The 24,091-nt window shown below is 29.7% G+C and overlaps 1 protein-coding gene, 1 long non-coding RNA gene and 1 other non-coding gene across 3 annotated transcripts; all 3 read left to right on the top strand.

Moving 5' to 3' along the window:
• Positions 101-173, top strand: TRNAK-UUU. Its single transcript has one exon. It is a non-coding gene; the product is annotated as a tRNA-Lys (tRNA).
• Positions 6,226-15,663, top strand: LOC108661070. The gene is made up of 3 exons (XR_001926880.1): positions 6,226-7,396; positions 12,622-12,682; positions 14,450-15,663. It is a non-coding gene; the product is annotated as an uncharacterized LOC108661070 (long non-coding RNA).
• Positions 17,907-22,494, top strand: LOC18604056 (leucoanthocyanidin reductase). Its single transcript, XM_018118284.1, has 5 exons — positions 17,907-18,376; positions 18,594-18,734; positions 19,018-19,255; positions 21,595-21,798; positions 21,967-22,494. Exons 1-5 carry the CDS (start codon positions 18,158-18,160, stop codon positions 22,242-22,244), a joined length of 1,080 nt encoding a protein of 359 aa, XP_017973773.1. The 5' UTR covers positions 17,907-18,157; the 3' UTR covers positions 22,245-22,494.

Genomic DNA, 24,091 nt, shown 5'->3' with positions numbered 1-24,091 from the left:
GGAAACAAAAGCTAAGAAAGTAGAAAAATGAAAGGCTAAAATATCTAGGCCTCGGGAACCAATCTTTAAATATAATATATTTTACGCCACATATTGGTAGGCCGTCTTAGCTCAGCTGGTAGAGCGCATGGCTTTTAACCATGTGGTCGTGGGTTCGATTCCCACAGACGGCGAGATTTATTTTTCTTATAAACATTTACTTGAGATTTATTAACAATTGCATGCATTTCATTAAATAAAAATCGATTAAAAGTTTTTTCGTTAAAATCAATTAAATAAAAATTAAATTTTTTTTGTTTTATAAACATTTATTTGAGATTTATTATTTTTACATTAAATTTTGTAAATTTTTTTTAAATCGATTAAATATAAAATTAAATTTATTTTGTTTTATAAACATTTATTTGAGATTTATTAACAATTGCATGCATTGAATTAAATAAAAATCAATTAAAAGTTTTTTCATTAAAATTGATTAAATAAAAATTAAATTTGTTTTGTCTTATAAACATTTATTTGAGATTTATTAACAATTTCATGCATTTAATTAAATAAAAATTGATTAAATCATTAAGGTTTTTTACATTAAATTTTTTAAAGTTTATTCTTTAAAATCGATTAAATAAAAATTAAATTTAAAATTTAAAATTGATATAACATTTTAACTTTAAGTTGGAGAAATTAAAAAAAAAAATGAAAGAGAGTTTGAAAGTTTTTTTGCAAGTAGGCATTGAGGAGGAGCAGCGGCTAGAGTTCGTAAGAGGTATGGGTTTTAGGGTGTAAGAATTCGTATTCATTTTGAATTGGTACAGTGGAGAAAATCTCTATTTACAGTTTTTGTGGATAATCTAGGAAAAGAAACCTTATGGTCGGATATTAAAAAGGCTTTCGATCAGTTTGGAATTATGGTTGATGTGTTTACCTCATGGAGTGTTGTACAGAAGAAGGTTGTTTATGCATTTGTTAGATATAAAGAAGAAGGAAAGCAAAGGGTAACTATTCCAGGTGGTGATGGAATGCTTATTCCTGGTAGAAGGGTGATGGTAAGGAATGCCAATAGTTTTGAGAAGAAAGTGGGCAGATTGGTTACTACTTAGTCAATGTTTCAATAGACACATTCACGATTGGATAAGAATGTTGTAATGGGGGAAACAGATGAATAGGGAGTGAAAACATCTTGTACAGAATACTGTCGAGAATGAAAAAGAACCTTTTCATACTCAGATGAGTATGTTGGTCATAATGGAGTGCTAAAGGGAGATGAATAGCACTTTTAAAATTTTTGAATGAAACTTTTAAGGTTGGAAAATTTTTGAAGGTTTTTGAAAATAAGAGTTTAAAACTTGTAAAGGCAAAAAATTACCAAGTAACGAGAGAGTAAAGAGAAGTGAACAAAACACAAGTATTTATAGTGATTCGGTCCTTGGACTTACATCCACTACCTTGATCTTTCAATCAAGAATTTTTAAACCAGCTTCACTAAACCAATGGAATTGACAACTTCCACCAAGCTTTTACAAGATAAACTTCTAACCTAAATTTAAAACCCTTAAAAGATTCCCTAAACTTTCTTAAGCTTAGTCTACCCCTTAGAGTGCCTCTCACACTCTAAGTAAACAAGAAATAAAAATGAAAAATGAAGTACAATTGATCACTTAGCTGATTTAGGATGTACAAAGTTAAGCTCAAACACTTTTTCAAAGGATGAGCATGAAATACAACTGTAAAGCAAAGGTTTTTAGTCTTTTAAGCTCAAAATCATTTTGGATGACTTCTTTTTATAATTTTTGACTATTAAAGAGGTTTTAAATACTTGAAATAATGATTATAGCCATTATTTTCCTCTTTTAGTAATTAAATTCAAATGCGCAAACAGAGTTCCGCTAATTAGTTATAAGCAGATTCTAACTAATTACAGCTTCTCTGTCTTGCACTATCTGGCAAATTTGTTCACTGTGTTAACCGAAGAGAAAAAACTCTAACTAGTTAAAATTTTCTGTTTTCAATTTTCTCCAAACAATAATCTTCCTTTAATTGATCGGTTCTTCCTTTAACAAATTGAGGCTTTACTTTTTTCAACCTTAACCAATTAAATCCACTTTAATCAATTAGAGAATCTTTGAATTTGAATTTCTCCATTTTGGCTCCCTCAACGATAAATCTCATTTCACACTTGGATTTTGGCGCTTAAGTCTTATGCTCTAACCAATTAACCTAACTCCTTAACTGATTAGCATGTCTCTGTTTCTAGCTATCAACACCTTCTTAATCAATTAAGCCCGGTGCTAACCAATTAAGACTTTTCTGTCTTGGTTTTACCCAACGCTCAGTTGTGCCTTAACTGGTTAAGGCTCCATGTTAATCGGTTAACAACATTCTGTTTTCACTAAGCCTTTTTTTCTTTGCTTCTTTAATTGATTAACTCATCTTTTAAGTGAGTAAGCTTCTTGACTTGCTTTCAAACAACAAATGAGTTAAAAAATTTAAGCTTTCTCCTACACACTTAAATGATATAATTAGACATTAATTATCATAAAAAACGTATGAAGTCAACATTTTCTCTCTCTTATTTTTAATGATGACAAAACACCTTTTAGATTAAGAGTGCAATGTTTATGTTCAATATAAATGCTTCAAGTCTCAATGCACAATGAGGATTGCTTCCCTTTGATTCATGCATCTAGTTTTTTTTAAAGATTTACAATAAAATATTTATAATATTCACTATAACTAAACAAGATATACAATATCTACAGTAGCTAAGCAAGATATATTGAATATCTATAATAAGTAGCATATAATATTCAACAAAATCATAACTAAGCATCACGCACATAAATTAAACTTAAACACCTATCAAACTTTATTTAACTTAGTCTTCATTTTTCCTTTTTTTGTCATCATTAAAAAAGATATTCAAAATTTTTCCTTAATAAATACATCTAGATTTTTCTTTAATCTTTAAATTAAATTTTAATGAATGAAAATCATAAGCACTCATACAATGCGCGAGAAGGGCAGAGGTGGATATGATCACATACAAATGGGGCTAAGATGACACAAATGATGATCAAGGTGGTAATATAGATTTGTTTGAGGTGGAAAAAGAAAATTAGGGGAAAAATAAAGTAGACATTATGCAACTTACGTTATGTACTACGGATGAGTACAATGGAGATACAAATGCTAGTGGTTGTACTGAGGTAGCGAATGTAGCTAAAAAGGCTTCAAGGATGACCATGTGGTAAAAAGGGAAGCTTTAAAAATAAAATTGGGGCTTATAAAGGGGGATAAGAGTTGAGAAGTAGCAAATGGAAGAAGGACTTGAACGAAGAGTTGAATTTTGAGTTGGAGCAGAATTTTACTTTGGTTAACAACTTGGTTGAGGCTAAAATAACATGGGACATTGGGAATGCAATGGGATTGGTATTCAAGAACTCTAAGGAGGAATTCACAAGTATGATGGTGGCCTTAGAGGAAGAAGAGAGAGGTACCTAGGTCTAAGGGAATAAAGCCTATGTGTAGTGTTATATCGTTAAACGATAGTTTGTACATGAAATGTTTGTGTTTCATGTAAAAGGTGAGAAAAGGAGAGCTGTTCGAACGGTTTGTGAGGGGGTATTATTACTATGTGGAAGGATGATTTTGTCATTGAAGAAGAACACCTACCTACTAAACAGAAATTTTATACTAGTGGTCGGAAAAGTCTATGGTCTAAATAAGCAATGTGGTTTTATCATTGTATATGCACCAAATGATGAAGGACGAAAAGCAGCTTTATGGGAACTATTTTTGAATGACATGGACAAAAAGGACGTTTAGTGGTATGTGGGAGGTGATTTTAATTCAATAAAATCAATGGAAGAAAGGACTGGGAAGACTGCGAATATTAACTCAATTTCCTTATTTGCCAACTGCAACAAGGTATGGCATTGGTGGATTTGCCTATGGTGGGGGTCGGTTTACTTAAGGCAGTAGGCATGAAGAGGCAACTTTTTCAAGATTGGATAAATTTTGATTGCTAATGACTAGTTAAATTGTTATTCGGATATGTTTAATAATGGAGCTGAGCTTAATGCATTCCAAGTGATGTCTGAATTTTTTTTTTTTTTTTAAGGCGAGACATATCTTATGTGGATAGCTTAAGCAGATCATTTTGTTTGGATATATATTCATGTTCCAAATAGTTTGATCAAGCTTTCTAGAAGCTTGAATATCCTTACATTCAAGTTCTATGTACTTAGGGGTTATTTTCCTTTTTTTTACTAGTTACTCTATTTCCTATGTAACAGTAAAGTCCAAGCAATCTCTTTAATAATTAATAATAAAATTACATACCTTTCCAAAAAAACAAAACTTTGAGTTTGAGAATCTTGAATATATGTATTGCTACAAAGTCTAACCATACAACTAAAGTTTAATTTATAATAATGCATCAAAATTTGAAATATCAAGATTACTACAAAAAGTACATCCAATTGTCAATTAAATCAATCCAATAAAGCAGATTTGATACTCTTGTTTCCCATGCTTGATGTCCATTTTTTCCTCTTCATTCTCATTAAATTGTGTCACAAATTCAAGCTCCATCATCATTGTCATGACTTCAGCTAAAAAAAATAGGCTACTTATTTTCAAAAGAAAGTGTACCATGATGTAAATGTTGTCTCCAACAAATTTTCTTGTCTTCTAGGTTATGCTACTTGGCCCTTGAATTTGCTTTATATTAGGTTATATTATTTTTTTAATAAAATTACATGTATCATAATCATATGACCTTTGACATATATATCATGTATTAAAAACCAATAAATGAATCAAATAAACAAACCAAAAGATCAACAAAAAATTGAAAAAACCTAGTACGATAGAATTTAAATAAAACGCCTAATAATTTCAAGATCATAGAAGCTAATACAAAACTTTAACTAGAGCCAAAGGTCTAGTCAAAATAAACCATACAAATAAGAACCCAATAAAGTTTCATTGACATAAATACACCTAAAAACTAGATTTACATCATAAACCATATTATCACATAATGAACTTGCAAATCAAGACGGATCGAAGGTGATGACGAGAGTGATAGCCATCACCTTTCAATTTTAGTTTTTATTTTGAATTGAATCATTGTCTCGATCATGATTTTATATGATTACCCTTTAATCATTCTCATACAAAATTCTAAACCCGTCACTATTGCAAACAACTCAACATGTACACATTAACAATATTATTGGGATGAAAGCCCTTTACGGACTAAAATCTCTTTGCCAGAATGTGAAGCACACACTAGGCCTAGACACCACACCTCCACATACTAAGAAACAAACCACCTTTATCACGAGGTTATCTTTCTTACCATTGAGATCGGATCTCATCCATTTTTCTTTTTCACACAATAATTATTGTCATGCACCTTTTATAAAGATTATAGCTAGTTGCATGTGCTCTGATTTTTTTCAAAATAAATATATATAGGGACATGTAGGCTCTTGTCTTGTGGTTCTCATTGCAGTTGTCGAGCATGAATGGAGTACTAAATTATTGAATCGCACATGCTCATGTTTCTCATCCATCAATTCAGCAAAGTGCAAAGCCTATACATTCATAGCAACAAATAACATGAAAATATTATTTGTACCAAAAAAAATTATTATGGAAATACTTCAGAAAGAAATTCCAGGTTTATTTATTTATTTAAATAATTTAAGGTAAAAAAAATTGCAATTGGTTTGGGCTTTAACAATGCAAGAAAAAAAAAAAGAATTTCAATATCCAACAATTTACAATGAGGTGTGTTAACCGACTTGTAATTTTTGAAATACTTTATTCCGAAACTTATTATTTGATAAGGTATTAAAATTTTATAAATATCTGATTCAATTTTAAAATTGTTATTTAAATATCTTAAATAATATCCATTAAATTTTAAATTGTTACTTGAATATACTAAACAGTACTCATCAAATACTCGAACTCATTAAATGTCAAAATAAATTTAAAATTAATATATATGTATATTATTAATAAAAACTAAATTAATATATTATAATTAATTCATAAAAAATTATTTAAAATATATTTAGAACAATTAATGAATTTTTAAAAATATTATATAATTATAAACCAAATTATAAATTTAATATTAAAAATCATTATTTATAATAAAATTCAAATAACACATACTTTAAAATCACTATCCAAAGTTTACTTGAACCCGTAATAAATAATAATTTTATTATTCAAATTCGATTATAAAATACCATGATCAATAATAAATAATTCGATCGACCATGAAAGACAAAAGATATAAGATGGAAAAAAGCAAACAGTTGAAAATAAAAAGAATCCAAGTAGAAAAGAGTGGTGGGCTGGTGGCCTGAATCACGATGCCAGCTACTTCATTTTCTTCCCTACTCCCAATTTTTCTTTCAAGTTTTAACCTCTGCAGCTGCAGGCCTGTAGTCTGCAACGAGTATGGGGATTCCACCGGCACCTACAAATTGGAATTCCCCCTTCCCCTCCTCCCTCCCCAGCCCCCCAGAAAATCTGGGATTTGGCCTCACATTGCTCTATCAATTGAGCAAATTGCACTGGAAAAATGAAGAACACCGACATTCTTTCGCAAATATTCAAATACAAAGCAATCCCCCCCCTCCCCCCAAAAAAAAACCAAATTACACACATTCTTTCTGCTTTAAGCTCAAACATTACAATCCTGAAAACCCATCACTGCAGCACACACCCCATGCCGAAAATCCAACGAAAAAAAAAAAAAATTCCAGCAGCAACAGAGCACCAAAATATCGACTAAATTTCAGCAAAAAAAAAAAGGCCATTTTCAATCCCAAAAGCCGACCCAGAAAAATCTATAAATTCTAAAAGAATAGAATGGTGCGATAGAGAAAATTTGGGTTAGGGGTAAGTGGAGAGTTTGGTAAATTGGGGGATTTTCGAGGTGCCGCCAGCGACGACGGGAAGAGAAGAGACTGAGAAAGAGAGAGCTCGGTGAAAGAGAAGAGAGAAAGAAAGGAAATCAAAGAAGACGCCGGTGGGCGGTGGCAGCTGGCGACTAACTCCCGCTGGGGTGGAAGGTGGCAGAGGGAAGAAAAAGTCGAAAAAGGGAGAGAAGAAGAGGAAGCCGGCGGCGACGGCCCGGTGGAGGAAAGGAGAGAAAAGGATGAGAGGTGAGGCCGAAGGACCTGTACAGAATAGACAAAGAGAACAAACTAAAAGGGCCAAAAATTTATTTGGTCGAAACGACGCCGTTTCGTTTACAAGGTGAGTAAAAGGCAAAAGATGAAGTGGGCCTGTGGTTTCATTTGGCCCAATCCACCAAGCCCAACATAAAAGGAAGGAAAAGAAAAAAACACAGAAAAAGGAGTCCATTGAGGTATAATTCCTTCTTTACTTTATATTCTTAATAATTATATTTTATGTTATTATTTTCATAGCATAAAATAAAGAATGAATAAATAAGTGATGATAAAAATATCATTTATTATTCAAAAACATATCATTTATTAAAATTTTCCCTTTATGGAATTTCTTAGCGACATGTTTTCGATAAAATATTTTGAAGTGAGGAATAAAAGGCTTCGTCAAAATATCGAGAGAGTTTCCGAAATTATTTTTACATAAGTGGATCCACTTTTAAATAATTATAAAAAAAGAGATTTTAGGATAAATAAAAATAAATTAGAAGGGATAATAATCAAAAAATTCGATTAAGTCTAGAACAATATTTCAAAACTTAGTATTATTAATTTATTATTATTTACATCACATGCGTTTTAATTATACAAGTAAGAGACAATTTGACCATCGAATGGATTTTCAAGAAAATTGCAACGATAAATTGCTTGAAAAAATTCTTAAATATTTTTAAAATTTCACCAAAAGTGTTAGTAAAATTTTAAAATTTTCTAATATAAAGGTCTTCATTTGTTATTAAATAAATTTTGCAAGTTCTTAATACAATAAAGAAGAAGATAATTAAAAAAGGAATAAAATAAAACAATGATGGAAAACACAATTATAAGAAACAAGGTAGCAATAAAAATAGAATTTTTAAAAAAAATAAAGGGAAATTAAAGATAAAATAATCAAATAAATTGAAAATCAACTCAAAACTATTTCGTAAAATAACAAATTTATTCAACCACAAAATCTTTTTAAAAAATTGTGTTTTTTTTTAATATTTTCGAGGTTAAAGTCTCATAAAATTGTTGGGAAGGCTTTCTAAAAAGCTTTCATTTTTTAAATAATAAAATAGAATAAAGGGTCAAAGAGGAAAAAATAAAAGAAACAAACTTAAGGAACTATTTCATAAAACATCAAAATTAATCTAGAGTCTTTTTAAAAAATAAGTGATTTTCTTCAATACTTTTAAATGAGAAAAAGAATTTTCCTACATCCTACCAAAGTGTCGAACAGGTTTTTACAAACAAACAAACAAAGTAAGTAAAGAAAATAAAATTAAAAATTACTGGATCAAAGTTAAAAGGGTAATACATGATTAAATTAGTATAAAATGTTTCATCAATAATAAAAAAAAATTAGAATAATTTTTTTAAACAGACGTCACGTAAGTGTTAATGTTTTTCTCGTGCGTAACCAAACTCTTAAAACTTAATTCTCGATTTTGTAGACCGAAGTTTATCTTTCAATTAAATTGATGATTCTTCAAAATGATAGAAATAAGACATGTGTCATGTTTTGATTAATCCTACAAGCACTCAACCATATAACCTAAATTTTAATCAAAAGTCTTGGATGGGGATCGAATTAGAGTTAACTTTAGTCAGAGATCAGGTTGGATTTTGTTTAATTAAGATCAATTTCTACCACCGATCTAAATTTTGGTATTGATATATGTGAAAGTCTATTATAATTTGAGTTCTATTTTCATCCCACATGTGCACACGTGCAAATTAGACTTCTTTCAATATTTTTTTAATGGTTTTAAACTTTTTTTTTATTTTTTATTTTTAAAATTTTAAATTCAAAACATACTCCTAAAAATAATATATATACGTAAAATTTTAAATTTATCCAAAAAGATAATTGTTTCTCATGGTATATTTCAGAGTTTTAATATAAATGATAATTATATTATTATGGAACCACCCACATAAATTTTAGTGAAAGAACGGACGAGTGAAATTAAATAATTTGTCTTTTCTTTTTTCAATTTTATAAACTAATAATTTGAAATCTATTGATCTATATGCAAAATTCAATCAATAGTTATTGAAAGGTAAACAATTTTTTATGTAAATATTAAATAAAATATTAAAACTTGTTCTAATTATTTAAAATTTTGTATATTAGTCTACACAAATTTTATTAATTTATCAGTTTATTTTCTATCTATATAATCGTTTTTAACGGTGGGAACTTTACGAAATCTGCCTAAGTCTTGCTCTTAAGTTATAGAGTATATACATTATTACATTCTTTATTATATATGTATGTATACAATGTTTGTAAGGGTAGAGCTAATCAACTTTTGTTGGAAGATCAAAGACAGAGGAATGAGAGCTAAAAATTTTAAAAACTAATATATTAAATTTAACCAATAATCAAAATATTCATAATAAATAGTAATTTTATATAATATATAAATTAAGAAAAATATACTTACAATAATCTTTTAACTAAATTGTACTTGACAATATTTTTTAGATTCAAATTTATCAATTATTGACTGTATACTAAAAAACATCTATTTTTTCAGGATTGAGTTTAGATTCATATAGCTCTTGTTCATGTGTTGAGATTTGATGGCTTAGATGTAAGAAAATAATTTGGACAAGTTGTCTATCGTTTTCAATTTACTCATACTTTAATTAAACCTAAAAAAAATTAATATAGTCATCATCTAATATTTTTATTTTATTTTTATTTAAACTTATACTGCTAAATATAAATCTATAATGTATAAAATATAAATAGTTAAATACGATATATAAAATTAATAATTTTCCTCTTAGATAATCAAGATTGTTTAAAGATTAATACTCAAAATAATTTCTTCTTATATACTCAAGATAATTTCCTTTTAACTAAATATAAAAGGTAAAACAAATGAAAAAAATACTCAAAATAATTTCCTCTTATATAATCAAAATTAATAAAAAAAATGATGCATTGATGAAATTTTAAATAACAATGTAACATTACAACTTATATTTGAGAATTATATAATAATTTTTTAATTTTTAAAGACTAAATTTATAAAAAATAAAATCTACATAACAGTAAAAAATAAAAATATAGCAAATATAAGATAGAACCCACATATGACATAACTAAAAAGAAAGAAGAACATGGCTGATTGTTCATATTTGGAAAAGAAAATCTATATAAATTTAGAACATATGATTAAATAGAATAAAAATAAAAAAATAATAATAATAATAAATTGAAAAAAGAAGACAAGAAAACTTTACCTCTTTTTAATTTCACAAAATGGTGATAAGTGGTCCCATCCTTCCTTGTCCAAACTGGCAAGCTTATAAATCCCTCTTGAAGAATGAAGTGTGTTTCAGTGATGAATTATTGAGAAAGAGTAAAATAAAATGAAAATGATAAAAAAGAATAAGAAATAGAGAGAAAGAGATGTGGAGAAACTTAAGAGTGAAGAGGGTAAAGTTGAGTGAGGCATGAGGAATTATTTTGTTGTTGTTTATTTGTATTAATTATTAAGTGCTTGTTTGGCCTGACTTATTTTTAGCTTATTTATTGCTTAAAAGCAAAAACTAGGTCAAATAAGATTTCGTGAAAAGCTCTTAAAAATATAGCTTTTTTTAAAGAATAAAGTCTAAAAAAAAAAACTCCAATTAAGAGCTTTCTCTTCTCTTTTTTTTTTAAAAAAAAACATGCCAGCTTATTAATTGAGCTATTTTTTCACAAAAAGATCTCTCTCAAAAAATACTCCCTCTCTCTCTCCCTATCGATCTCTCTCTCCTCTCTCCCTTTTTGCAAATCATCATTTTAGGGTTTGTTTCGTTTTTACAAAAATTAAGAAAAATGAAGATCTAAATTCAAAACTGCATTCAAGTATTATTTCTTTTTTTTCTTTCTATTTTTTTTTTGGATTTTGAAAACTCTCTTTATTAGTTGATATTTCTCAGTTTATTGTTTGATATGACAATTATATAATGTTTATTTATTCTTAACTTCTTTATGATGTATACAATATTTGATTATTATGATTAAAATAATTAATCAAATAGATCAATGGCTATTGAGATAAATTAGATGAAAATTGAGATAATATTTGTTGATTATGGTTGTTGAGATAATATTGTTCATGGAGGTGAACTTTGTTGGTAAGGATACCAATAGCTATATTTGATTTTCCTAAATTATTATTACCACCCTAAACTTTTCTTCTTCTTTTTTGGGTTTTCCTCCATTGTTAGGGTTAAGGGTTCTAGTAATCGACTCACTGCTTTCTTTCATCTCTTTTTTTATGATTTATTTTTAATTATAAACTTTATGTTATATAAAAATCCTTTTTATATTTTTAAAATTTTATTTTAAATAGATAAAAAAATAAAGTTAATATTTTATATTTTGAACAAAGAAATTCGTGATTAATAAAAAGTTATTTATTAAATACACTTTATGGTAATTTTAACTAAAATTAGAATTTATATAAATTATTTTGTCAAACAGCTTATTTATAAAAAAGAGCTTATAAAAAGTAAATTTACTAAAAAATTTTAGCTTAATTTTAAAAGCTATTATTTTTCATAAAAGTTTTATAATAGCTTTTAAGTTAAAAAAAAAAAAGATCAACCCAAACATGCTCTAAATAAAAAATTATTTTGAGAGGACCATTAAGAGAATGTATAAAAGATTTTAAAAATTTTACATAATATATAAAAAATTTTAAAAAGTTTAAAAGGCCACAGTCTCCATAACTACAAAAGGATCCACCCCTGAATGTATGTGATAATAAAATGTATTAAAAGGCTACTTGTTTTGAGATGTTAAATAAAATAATAATAATAATAATAATAAAGTGTGGGATATGAGATATGAGATGCACCTGAGCATTCGGCTCATTAGTTGATGCATTATCTCTCTGCCTAAAGAGTAAGGTTCGAATACTTCCTCCCCCATTTATAAAAAAAAAAAAAAAAAAAGTGTGGGATATGAGATAGCAAAGATGTAAATTCTTCATGTGAGGTTGGGGAGGGGTGGGTGAGGTGACAAAATAATGGCAATCCTTTCATTAGAAGAGTAGGTGTTTGGTTTTATTAATAAGTACTGTAAGTTTTATAGAGAGTGATCCAAGCCATTTATTAGTAAACCAAACACCAATTAAACAAAGAATTAACAGATGAAACACATTAAAGAAGAGAAGCTACTTTTAATTTTGATAGGCTGTCAATAATTGTCAAAATAATCAAGTTGCCTGGCATATAGGTATGACATGGGATTGTTAAATGCATTACAAAAAAAATTTTCTTTTTTCCAACAGAATAAAATTCGTTAGAATTTTCATCAGATTACTAATGGAAAATTTATCGATTGAAAAAATTGTAGTTGGAAAAATTGTTAGAAATTTAATCAAATGATTAAATAACACTTTTTTTTTTGCAGTGAACGGATATGAAGTTTTGGCTATTGAAGGTACCCTAATTGGTATCTCTCAAGAACTTTGGTAAGCACATGATCCAATCCTAAGTTGCAATATTTTTTTAATTTAATATTATTGACATAAAAAGATAATAGCTAAATGATATAAGTGAATAAGGAAAATCTTATAATATAAGCTTAGTTTGTTCACTAATTATGTTTTTTTTTTTTTACAAACTTTTGCATATGCTCTAGTCTCTATATCATTTTTAACTGAGAAGCATTTCTCATTCAAATTTTGATAATTTTTTAAATACATATTGAGATTTAAAGAGAAACGAAGATTTAAAAATTATACGAAAGAGAATAATAAAATTTTATCTTTGTACCAATATAAGTGGAGATAAAACCTATAATAAAATTATATATATACTCGCGCACACGAAAACAAAACAATAAATAGATTTTAATTTATTTTTGTTTTATTGTAAAAAAGAAAGGATGTCAATGAATTTCGTTTTCCAACTTGATGAATCATACTGAAATAGACCCAAACCTACCAAAAAATTTCTCGTACATCACATCAAAAAAAATAATTCACCCTTGGCCAATAATCATAAGTGTATATGTATCCTCACAAAAATAAATAAATAAATGAACACGTGAAAGAAACACCCTCTACATTCGAGTATTTCACTCGATAGTACTCGCATATATCTCTTTATTCAAAGAAGAAGTAAATACCCTTTGGATGAGTGATCTTGTAACTAATACCGATCAATAATTTCTAATGCCAAATTAACCAAAAAAAAAAGGTTAAATCTTAAAAAATAAAAAGAAAATGTAGCTTGGAGACTTCTCAACATGAATAAAAAAAATTAATAGGTGTAAAAAAAACTTAATATAGATAGCTTAATAAATTTTATTTTAATTTTAGAAATTAAATTATGAAAAAAAAAATAATTACGTAGATGTGTCTCAGTGAAGATGTCAGTGATTGGATCGAACAATGTGTTGTTTCTACAACCATAGAAGAGATTCATATCTCCCAACTAAAAGTCAAAAGAGATGAAAAAGAATAATCAGGGGTTGAAGTACGAAGAAATCCTCTTGATTTCAATTATGACGTGATGAAAAAGAAAGCATTATTGCGTTATTTTGAAAAATCTCAAGCACCAAAAACCGGTCGCCATAATTGATGAGAAAAAAATTAAATCAAGTTCTTCGAATAAGAAGCTACGTACATTTATTATTCAATCAAATCAAACTTTTATAAAATGAATATGATTGTATCTATTTTTTGACAAAAAGAACGGTATTTAATTATATATCAGAAAATTGATATAAAATCAAGTTTATGCTGAAACTAAGCAGACCAAAAGCAAGTTTACCAGCATCCCAGTAAGAGACTGTTTGAACACCTTATAAAACAAAACAAAATAATAAAAAAAAAATCAGATTAAAACCACACTCAAAATAGAGTATAAAAAGTCATCAGGATCAGGGTATTAACTTGTTTATCATATGCTACAATATTTTAGAATGCAATTAATAAGTCAATTTATTTGCCAATTGTTTGGATATATATTGTTAGCTGTACTCAACTAGACAAGCTTGTGGGATTAATCTAATAATACATAGTTAAATTCATTGCTTTTGGACTTTATGCAATTGCAACTTGCTTGGACGTGTAGCTACCTTCAATTCAATTCATTGATATATACAAATTAAAAGAGTTTTAATGTTTTAATTACAGTATCAAGTGGTCCATATTTTAATAAGGCTAAATAAAAATTACATGCCCCAAACATTCTACATATATAAATATGTTTAATTTTATGCATATGAATAGGTACAATTGCCAAGGCTGATGAAGGCTCCATGTTCTTTGGAATACCTCACGTAAATGAAAAGCTAACTCAAAAAACTCTTTAAATATGCTTTGCCAGTAATTGATATCTTGCTGTCTAACCTATAATCTACACCTCTCTCTCCTGCCAACATGTCATTAAAGTGGAAATCTTAGACCCTAACCTATTAATCTTATCTTTTAGGTTAAATAATTCGTAATATTTAGCCTTTTAGTCTCAATTAATTAAAATATGATAAAGTTAGGTGAACAGTTGTTCTAAAAGCTTGAACTTATAAGAAATGATTCCACTATTATGTTTAAATTCTAAGACATTCACTTACGTGCAAATCGAGTGAATGATTAATAGGGTTACATGTCATTAAAGAGGAAACATTAGATTCTAACCTAGGGATTTTATATTTTAGGTTAAATACTCCATAATTTTCAACCCTAGCCCCGACTTAAAATGATAAAATTAGGTAAACAATGGTCTTAAAAGCTTGAATTTGTAAGAAATTATTCAATTATTATGTTTAAACTCTAACACGTCTACTCACGTGTGCAAGTCGGATGAATGATTAATAAGTTTGCATGTGGATCTAACTGTACAAAAGAAGGTACACCAGAACATTTGGCTCATTGATTGGTATATTATCCTTCTGTCTAAAGAGTAGGATTCGAATCTCCTCTCCTCTAATTATAAATAAAAAAAAATTGTATAAAAAAAGGTACAAGCTAAAAAAAGATTAAAGAAATATGCATGGCACAACCCAATGGACAAGCGACGCTTGAAAAAAAAAACTCTAAAAGGGAGAAGCGCGCTTTCTAAAATTGAAATTTGAAAACTCTAATACCATGATAAATTAGGAGATTAATTATCTTAAAATCTTAATTATTATATTTAAATTTTAACACAAAGTCAAGGTACAATAGTACAAGGTATCATTTACTCTCCGAATCATGCATGACTGTAAATCCTTTATTATTTTGTATATCTCAATTATTAAAGCTTATCTGATTCATATCTTGAAAGAAAGGACATAAGATTCTAATATCAAACCCAATAGAGACGTATCATAAAATAATTGCTCATATATGTACCAAAAAAAAAAGTGTTCATGTGTTAAATTATTTTGTTTTATGTCAACTTCTAACATGATCCCTACTATCATATACATAAACAAGAACGAAAGTTATGAAAATTTATAAATTTATTATTAAATTAAATACTCATATACGATCTCTATAATCTTTCATCATAGCCCAATGTCGATGATATAACATATATATCATGATTTTTTTTCCAGGTATTAATATGTCATGAAAATTTTTGAACCTAATGACTCTTGGATATAGGCACTTACCTCTTATCTCAAGATTGGAACTCATAATTTTTCAGGAAATTAAATTTCTCCTATTCCATATTTTTTTCATGAATTTTTCATGGTAAACTCAAGTTATGAACACATGGTAAATGGGTAATCAACAAAGAGAAATATGAGATTAAGGGAAGTAATAGATTACTTCAATACTTAAATTAAAAAAAGTTTAGGACTAATAAAAAAATTCATTCAAAAAATTTGGTAAAATAACAAAAAATTTACCATATGACTTGAAGACGAAAAAAATTTGTTTTCAAAAATCAAACTCCATGTGACCCAAGAATCATAATAAAATCCCTATTAATAATGATTCTCACTTTTAATTTAAAAAAAAAAACCAACACTCTATATGTAAGATAGATGATAAAATTTGATTAATTCAATCTCACATGTTGGGACTAGTAAATTCCATAAGATAATATGATTCCTTTCTGACAACCAATCAGGAAGAATTTCAATCAATTTTTGCTTAATAAAAAAAGATTATCCTGTCTGCCATTGTTGTCAGAGGGTTTTTTTTTTTCACAGTTTAAGATCTATGTTTTATATAATTAATGAGGCCATTCTTCTATATATATATATATATATGGAGTACTTGCACTAATGTAATCTCATTTAAATTTTAATTTACTAAAAAAGTATATATTAATTTTGGTTCATGCCTGCACAACAAAAAATATTATTTCTAAATTATATCAATAATTACAATTTACAAAGCTAAAATAAAATAAAATAAAAATTAAATTAAAAGCCTATTTGGTTTGATTTTTTTAAAACTTAAAAATTAATATAAAATTCTTATGAAAATAATAGTTTTCAAAATTAAGTTAAATCTGTTTGGTAAATTTACTTTTATAAGCTTTATTTTATAGATAAGTTGTTTTGCAAAACAATTTATATAAGTTTTAATTTTGGTTAAAATTACAATCAAGGGTGTGTGTAATAAATAACTTTTTATTAATCATAATTTTTTTTTTAGAACAATAAAAAAAGTTAATTTTATTTTCTTGTTTATTTGAAATAAATGTTTAAAAATATAAAATTTATAATTAATAATAAATCATAAAAATAGAAAAACAGATAATATTAAAATTATTTTTAATAGATAAGAACATTTTGAAACAAAAAGAAAAGTTTTTCCGGAAAAAATATATGTTTTTAAAAATAGAGAAGAGAAATCTCTTCTCCAAAGGTTATTTTAAAACTCTTTTTTTTTTGTTTTGAAATTTTGTTCGTTAAAAGAAATTATTTTTTAAATAATTTCTTAAAATATCTATTTGACTTGACTTTTATTTTTAAGAGACAGATAAGTTGAAAAAAAAATCAAATTAAATCGGCACTAAATGTTGAAAAAATTTAAAATTAATTACTAGAAGAAAAATTTATGGGGGAAGAAATTTTAATTTCAGAAGAAAAATAGAAAAAATTATATGTTTGAGTAGCTAGGCACCTAGCTGTTTTTAGTAGAGTTGACTTGGGCCACAATGGGAATGTGCTGTCTGACAGTCAAGGACGTGGCTATCCAACCACACTGTCAATCAAAAACCCACCAATCAGTCTTCCTCCTCCCCCTCCCCAGCCTCTTTTACAAAGTACATACGTATATTTTCTTTTCTGTATTTTTGTTAGTTATAGTACAAATCAAATCGGGTTTTAAGGGAATTTTTAATCTACAAACTATTTCTATACACAAAATTAGCCATACTAAGGAAGAAAAAAAAATTAATAATATCGAACAATGAGCACATTAGTAATATAAATTAATTACTCGATACAGTGATAAAATTGCTTCAGTTTTACATCAAAACTTGATTAAAAAAATTATAGATTGATTTTTCTTTTTAATCTTTAAATTTAATAATTTTTTTCCTTAAATTTAACACGATAAGAATGTTCGAATGAGAGTCGGATGCTAGCTGAAGTTACTAATTAAGAAAAAAGTATACAACTTTTTAGCAAAAATGAATAATAGGATATTTGGTTTTATTATCCTATTATTCACTATTTTGATAAAAAGTTGTATAATTTTTATAAAAAAAAAGGGGGGGAAAAAGAGGAAAAAAAAATACTCAATGCTACCTAATAAAATGGCTACATACGGGTAGACAACAACTCATGCTACGAAAATTGCAATTCCATGTTCCCCTGTTGCTAATTTGCGCCATTGCTTTTGCTTACCTGCCCTTAATTGCTAACCTCTATATAAGCACAAGTCCATATTGCTTTTTGGTCACCGCCACATTCCTCACTCTCTCGTCACTCTTTTATTTTTTTTTTCTGGTTTCCTTTGTGCGCCAAAACTTAAGCTTAAGTAAAAGCAAACAATATGAAATCAACAAACATGAATGGTTCCTCTCCTAATGTCTCGGAAGAAACTGGTCGGACCTTAGTCGTTGGTTCGGGTGGGTTTATAGGCCGGTTCGTCACCGAAGCCAGCCTAGACTCCGGCCGTCCTACGTATATTTTGGCTCGGTCTAGTTCGAACTCTCCTTCCAAAGCCTCCACCATCAAGTTTCTTCAAGACAGAGGAGCCACTGTTATTTACGTATGTACAATTCTCCCTCGACACCTCTTCCATTTTCTGGTTACATTTCCACACGTATACAAATACATATACATTTCTAATGTGTAATTATTTGTGTATATTTATATATATGTAATGTATAATGTGTAATTATTTATATATGTATATATATATGTGTATGTATGTATGCATGTATGTATGTACGGATGTTATACAATCTTCGGAATTGTTGTAACAGGGCTCTATCACAGACAAAGAATTCATGGAGAAGGTTCTGAAAGAACATAAGATAGAAGTTGTAATATCTGCAGTGGGAGGGGGAAGCATCTTAGACCAGTTCAATCTGATAGAGGCTATCAGGAATGTTGACACTGTCAAGGTATATGCTCAAAACAACAACTAACATTCATAGGGGAAGAAACTTAGATCTTGTATATGGTCAATGTAGTGACTTGTTTGGTATGTTTGAGCTTCTAGTTAGAATAAAACACTTATTGCATGCCTAGCTAAAAGTTAAGAACTTCTTTTGAAAACTAGTTTAGCTAGAGCTAAGCTATTCTAAGCAAGAAGACATTAAATAGTACCTAAAGCTATGTTTTTCTATTTAATTCAACAAGCATTGCACAAAATGGGTTAATGAGTCAAAGGTGAATCTGTTGCAGAGGTTCTTACCGTCTGAATTCGGGCACGACACAGACAGGGCTGACCCGGTGGAGCCAGGGCTGACCATGTATGAACAAAAGAGGCAGATTAGGAGGCAGATAGAGAAATCTGGGATTCCTTACACTTACATATGTTGCAATTCCATCGCAGCTTGGCCCTACCACGACAACACTCACCCTGCAGATGTTCTGCCACCCCTAGATAGGTTCAAAATCTACGGTGATGGCACTGTCAAAGGTACCTCATCTTTCTTTTTTCCTTCATTGGTTTTGTTTTTGTGTATCTTGACTTTAGTGTGGTTGGTAGATGGAAAACGATAGCATAGAAATTTGGGAAGAGAAGGATGGATGACAGATTTTGGTTTTCCAAGAAAATCAATGTCCCAGGATCTCTCATTAAATAACCACCTCCCACATGATATTTCATCTTATCATATCACAGTAAACAGATTACTAGTATTTGTTTGCTTGAGTTTTAAATGTCTTCTATTAGAAGCTAACATTGGGAAATTAATTAGAGTTCAGAACATAGGAAAAATTTTTAATGGTTGAGGTAAATGTTGCCTGCAATTTAATTCTGACATTGGTTGAGTTTGGTGAAACAAGAAAAATTTGAGTTAATTAATGGTTTGTCTCTGTTGTTTACAAAGATAGATAATACTGGATCTCTTAGTTTGGCTGGTAAATATTCAGCAGTCTTACAGTTTTAAGAACAAATGCTGCCTACCTACTGCCATCCCATTTTCTAGTAGAAGAAGGAAGAGACAAGGGACTGAATCTTTTGAAATGAAAAAACCAAAACACATGTAAATGATTGGATAAGAAAAAATATTAGGGAAAAAAAAAAATAGCAGTCATAGTCAAAGTGCTGATCAGGTGTCTAGATATATACAGGTATAGCATGTTATATTCTAGACGAAGGCACAGTATGGCAGCAGGTATAGGCTTCAAATAAACTTTTATCTTATATGGCCTGCTGCTTTCACGAAATTGAAAATTTATCATCGACTAGGCCAGTTATCGTTTAATTCAAAATAGCTTTCAAACTAACCTAAATGGCCATTTCTTCAAAGCCCCGAGTAAACCTTTTTTTCCCATCTTTTTGGTAGTCGATAGTATCCACTTCATTTGCTTAATGCAATTATTTCATTCTAAACATTTCTGCTTCAATAATGACTTCCTCCAAATCTGGATAGCCAGAAGGGATATTTTCTACCAAATTGGAAGCTTTGAACTCACAGGCGAAAAGGGGTAATTTTTTTTCTACCATGCCGTAACCAGCATAATATCATCACAAATCCATGATCATATTTTTACTAAATAGATCTCATATTTCATAGTATTTCTTACAGCTCTAAACCTACTCATTCAGCATTGTAAAATTGAGCAGCCAAGAGAGCTAGTCCAGCTTGTCCTTTTGATAGAGGACAAAGGAGAAAGAGTCTTAGTCAAAGTACAATGCACCCTGCTTCCTCTTTTTCTTTAGTAAAATAGTAGAAGCGACACCAGTTCTAAATAGGTTTTGCATCTTGGCTAGTTCCAAGAAATTTGCTAGTCATTAAGGCAATGCCCCATTAGGAAGGAAAAGTCGTAAGAATCGGTGGACCTCCCTTAGATTCCCAACGGATTAGAATGATGTTTTGCTTCTTTCTTGTTGTTGTTGAGCAGCACTGAGAGGCACGTGACTGCTATGATGGGTTAGGTAGCAGATTATCACGTGACCCCATCCTCTCCTAACACTTTCCCAACCCTTTCCTTCTTTTCACCCCCAACAAACACACAAAAAGGGTTATTTATTAGCTACCGGGAACATTACATTAAAGCATCAAGTTAATAATAGTTTGGGAATTGAATTTTTAAACCTTTGACTCTGTCAATTTAGATCTTTCATTTTCAAATTGAGTTATTAATAAATTATTACAAAATAATTGACATAATATAGGACAACCCAATTTACTTGGGTAATCACTAATTTTAAAGGCTATGTTGTTAGGCAGCCTATTCTAGGAGGAGTCAATGTCGACAACTGGACATTTTGGATAAAAAGAAGTCCAAGATTTGATCATTCATAGGCTGTCCTAAGCTAATCGAAAAGGACGAAGTCCCAACTAATTAACTGTTTCGGTAAACAAGTTTATTCTCAAGAGAGGACCACCGAATTCATGTCAGAGATCTGCTTATTAATTCAAAGATTTGGACTTTTGGATGTTGCCCCGTGAGTTTCTGACTTTGGCTCAGAGCAAGTCTTTGATCTTCTTGTCAAAGAAACTGCTCTACCCTTCTAATAACGAGTAAACCAGTCGCAGAAAGCAACCCCCAGGTCCAACCTACTCTTCAACAGTTTGCTAGTTTAAAAAAAGAAAAAGAAAAATTGGGGTTTGCATGTACCTAAGTTACCATCTCTGCATTAAATTTAAGTTGTAGCAGTAGTTGTAAAATAAAGTCTAGAACCAAAAGCTTTCAATGAAAGACAACTTAGGTCCATAACTCACCATCATTATGAGAATTTTGAATATCAATCACCTTACTGTATATTATTTATGATGTTGACTCTATGATTTTGTGGTGAATGCCCAGCATACTTTGTGGCGGGTACCGATATTGGGAAGTTCACTATAATGTCGATAGAAGATGATCGAACACTGAACAAAACTGTCCATTTTCAACCTCCAAGCAACCTACTAAACATAAACGAGATGGCCTCACTATGGGAGGAGAAGATTGGACGTACACTTCCTAGGGTCACCATCACAGAAGAAGATCTGCTGCAGATGGCCAAAGGTTTGTCCTAATTATTTTCAGTTTTCTTTAAGGTTTTGGTTCAAGCAACTTAACCTTTCTCCAAGGAACTATATGCCACTCGGTTGGCTCCATTAAGCATTAATCCATGAAGCAGTAAGTTCTTGCCTAACAAAATGGATGCTAACCCAACTTCTGATATAAATGCAGAGATGCGGATCCCACAGAGTGTGGTTGCAGCATTAACTCATGATATTTTCATAAATGGCTGCCAAATAAACTTTAGCTTGGACAAGCCAACTGATGTTGAAGTCTGCTCCCTCTACCCAGACACTCCTTTTCGAACCATCAACGAGTGCTTCGAGGACTTTGCCAAGAAGATAATTGATAATGCCAAAGCAGTGAGCAAGCCAGCGGCAAGCAACAATGCAATATTTGTGCCAACTGCTAAGCCAGGAGCATTGCCTATCACTGCGATATGCACATGAGAAATATCTCACTCTATCCATTTCCACATCAATAATTCTTTTACAAGTTCTTTTAATCGTACAATGGTAAGAGACTTATCTGTTGCCAGTGTTTCCGGCAAAAACTAATCAGATGTATCTCTTGAATAAATATCTACAATGTGAAGGGTGAGAATTAGTAGTTAGAACTACCAGTTAAGTTATGTATTTTGGTAATTTAGAATCATTTTACTATTGGGAAATAAAGGAACTTCGTGTCTTTACGAAATGGGAAACTGCCCTGTCATTCATAGCTCCGCAAACATCCAAATTAACTCAGAAAAAAAGAATCTTTAATATCTTGCTCTTAATTCTCAAGTAATCCAATCTCAGCAAAAATTGTTAGGTGTTTTGTTCATGTTCATCCAATCATTGGATCCCCTTAACTCCGAAAAGATATTAACTAATTGTGACCGCTCTTTCAAATGCCTATGCTCACTAAAACATGTAAATGAACTTTTTTTTGGATCTTTGAGCTAAACTTCTGGTGCAAAGCAGAGTCACTACTATTGTAATTGTAACCAACAAATATTTGTCTGATATAAACAGTTGAATGACAACATATGGCAATTGAAAAATGTTACAAGTATCCACCAACTCATCATTATTTTGAAATTTCTCCAAGGACATTGACCTACTTGGTCTAGGAGGAAAATCAAATTAAAGAAAAAGATTGACAATACACAATTTTAAGGGGCTTGTCCATGCAATGCAAGAAAATGGCTGCCACGGCCTGAGTATATAGTCCACAATCTATAATTAAAGTACGAAATTCTGGATGACAGGATGAGGTAGGACACAGTTGCCATTTCAAAACTTTTGGCGAATAAAACTATTTTTGAACTCTCACCTCACCTAACAGCTTAAGGTTGTAAGTCACATTGATTCTTCAAATCGAATTAGAGTCTTTCTAACCATGTGATCAAAAGTTTGAATCTCAACAATCTATATTTCACCTAAGATTAGATTTCAGAACAAGCTTTGAGTCTTCAACCCAATGGCCAGCCCAGAAGGGCTCATGTTAATGAGTAGAAGTATTCTTGATTTCTAACCTAATAACTTAAGCTTTTAGGATGAGTGGCTCTTGACAAAACCAACTTGTTGAAGACAAATGCATGAGAAGGAAATCTTATTAGATGTTGTATGACTGGAATATTGATTAAGGAGGTTCTAAGCAAAGTTGGTTTTATTTAAACAGGATTTGGAAGGAAGGAAAGAAATTGCAGAAGTATCAAGAGAAGAACTATTGTTGGTGTTATGTTGCGTGAGTAGATTATTAAGGAATTTTGTGTGTGAGGCTAATATAAATTTTAGAATTGTCGATTCTAATGAAGTTAAATATTTAGCAATTGTGCATGGATTTTCTGCAACATTAGAAAATCCTTGCAGAGTGGAAAAGAACCAATTAAAGCAAGCCAAATGTCATCAGCTGTAGGGCAAAGCCTCTAGTGTCAACTAACTGCATTGAGCTTTAGGAGAATAGAGACATCCCACCTGAACTGACTCCAACAAAATTAAATAAAATATTTAAAAGAATGAAGCCTATATCCAATATCACTTTCACATTTTAACTAATTAAACTTTTCACTTGCATTAATTTGTGATGCTATTCACTTTGAAAAGCAACTATGTCAATATCTGGCAATCATCATTTCCTTTTTCATGATAAATCTGACAATCATCATTTTGTTATGGGTATAAAGTCCAACATCTGATTTTAGCACCAATACTCCTACTTGACATCTTAAAGAAGCCTTCTGTTTTTCTATTTGTGGTGGCATTTACTATCCCTATTGACAACACTGTCAAGAACCATGTCACCATTTCCT

The sequence above is a fragment of the Theobroma cacao genome, chromosome 3 (assembly GCF_000208745.1).
Source record: "Theobroma cacao cultivar B97-61/B2 chromosome 3, Criollo_cocoa_genome_V2, whole genome shotgun sequence".
Taxonomy (NCBI): Eukaryota; Viridiplantae; Streptophyta; class Magnoliopsida; order Malvales; family Malvaceae; genus Theobroma; species Theobroma cacao.
The sequence above is the reverse complement of the archived record's forward strand: the minus strand, read 5'-3'. Positions and strand labels throughout refer to the sequence as shown.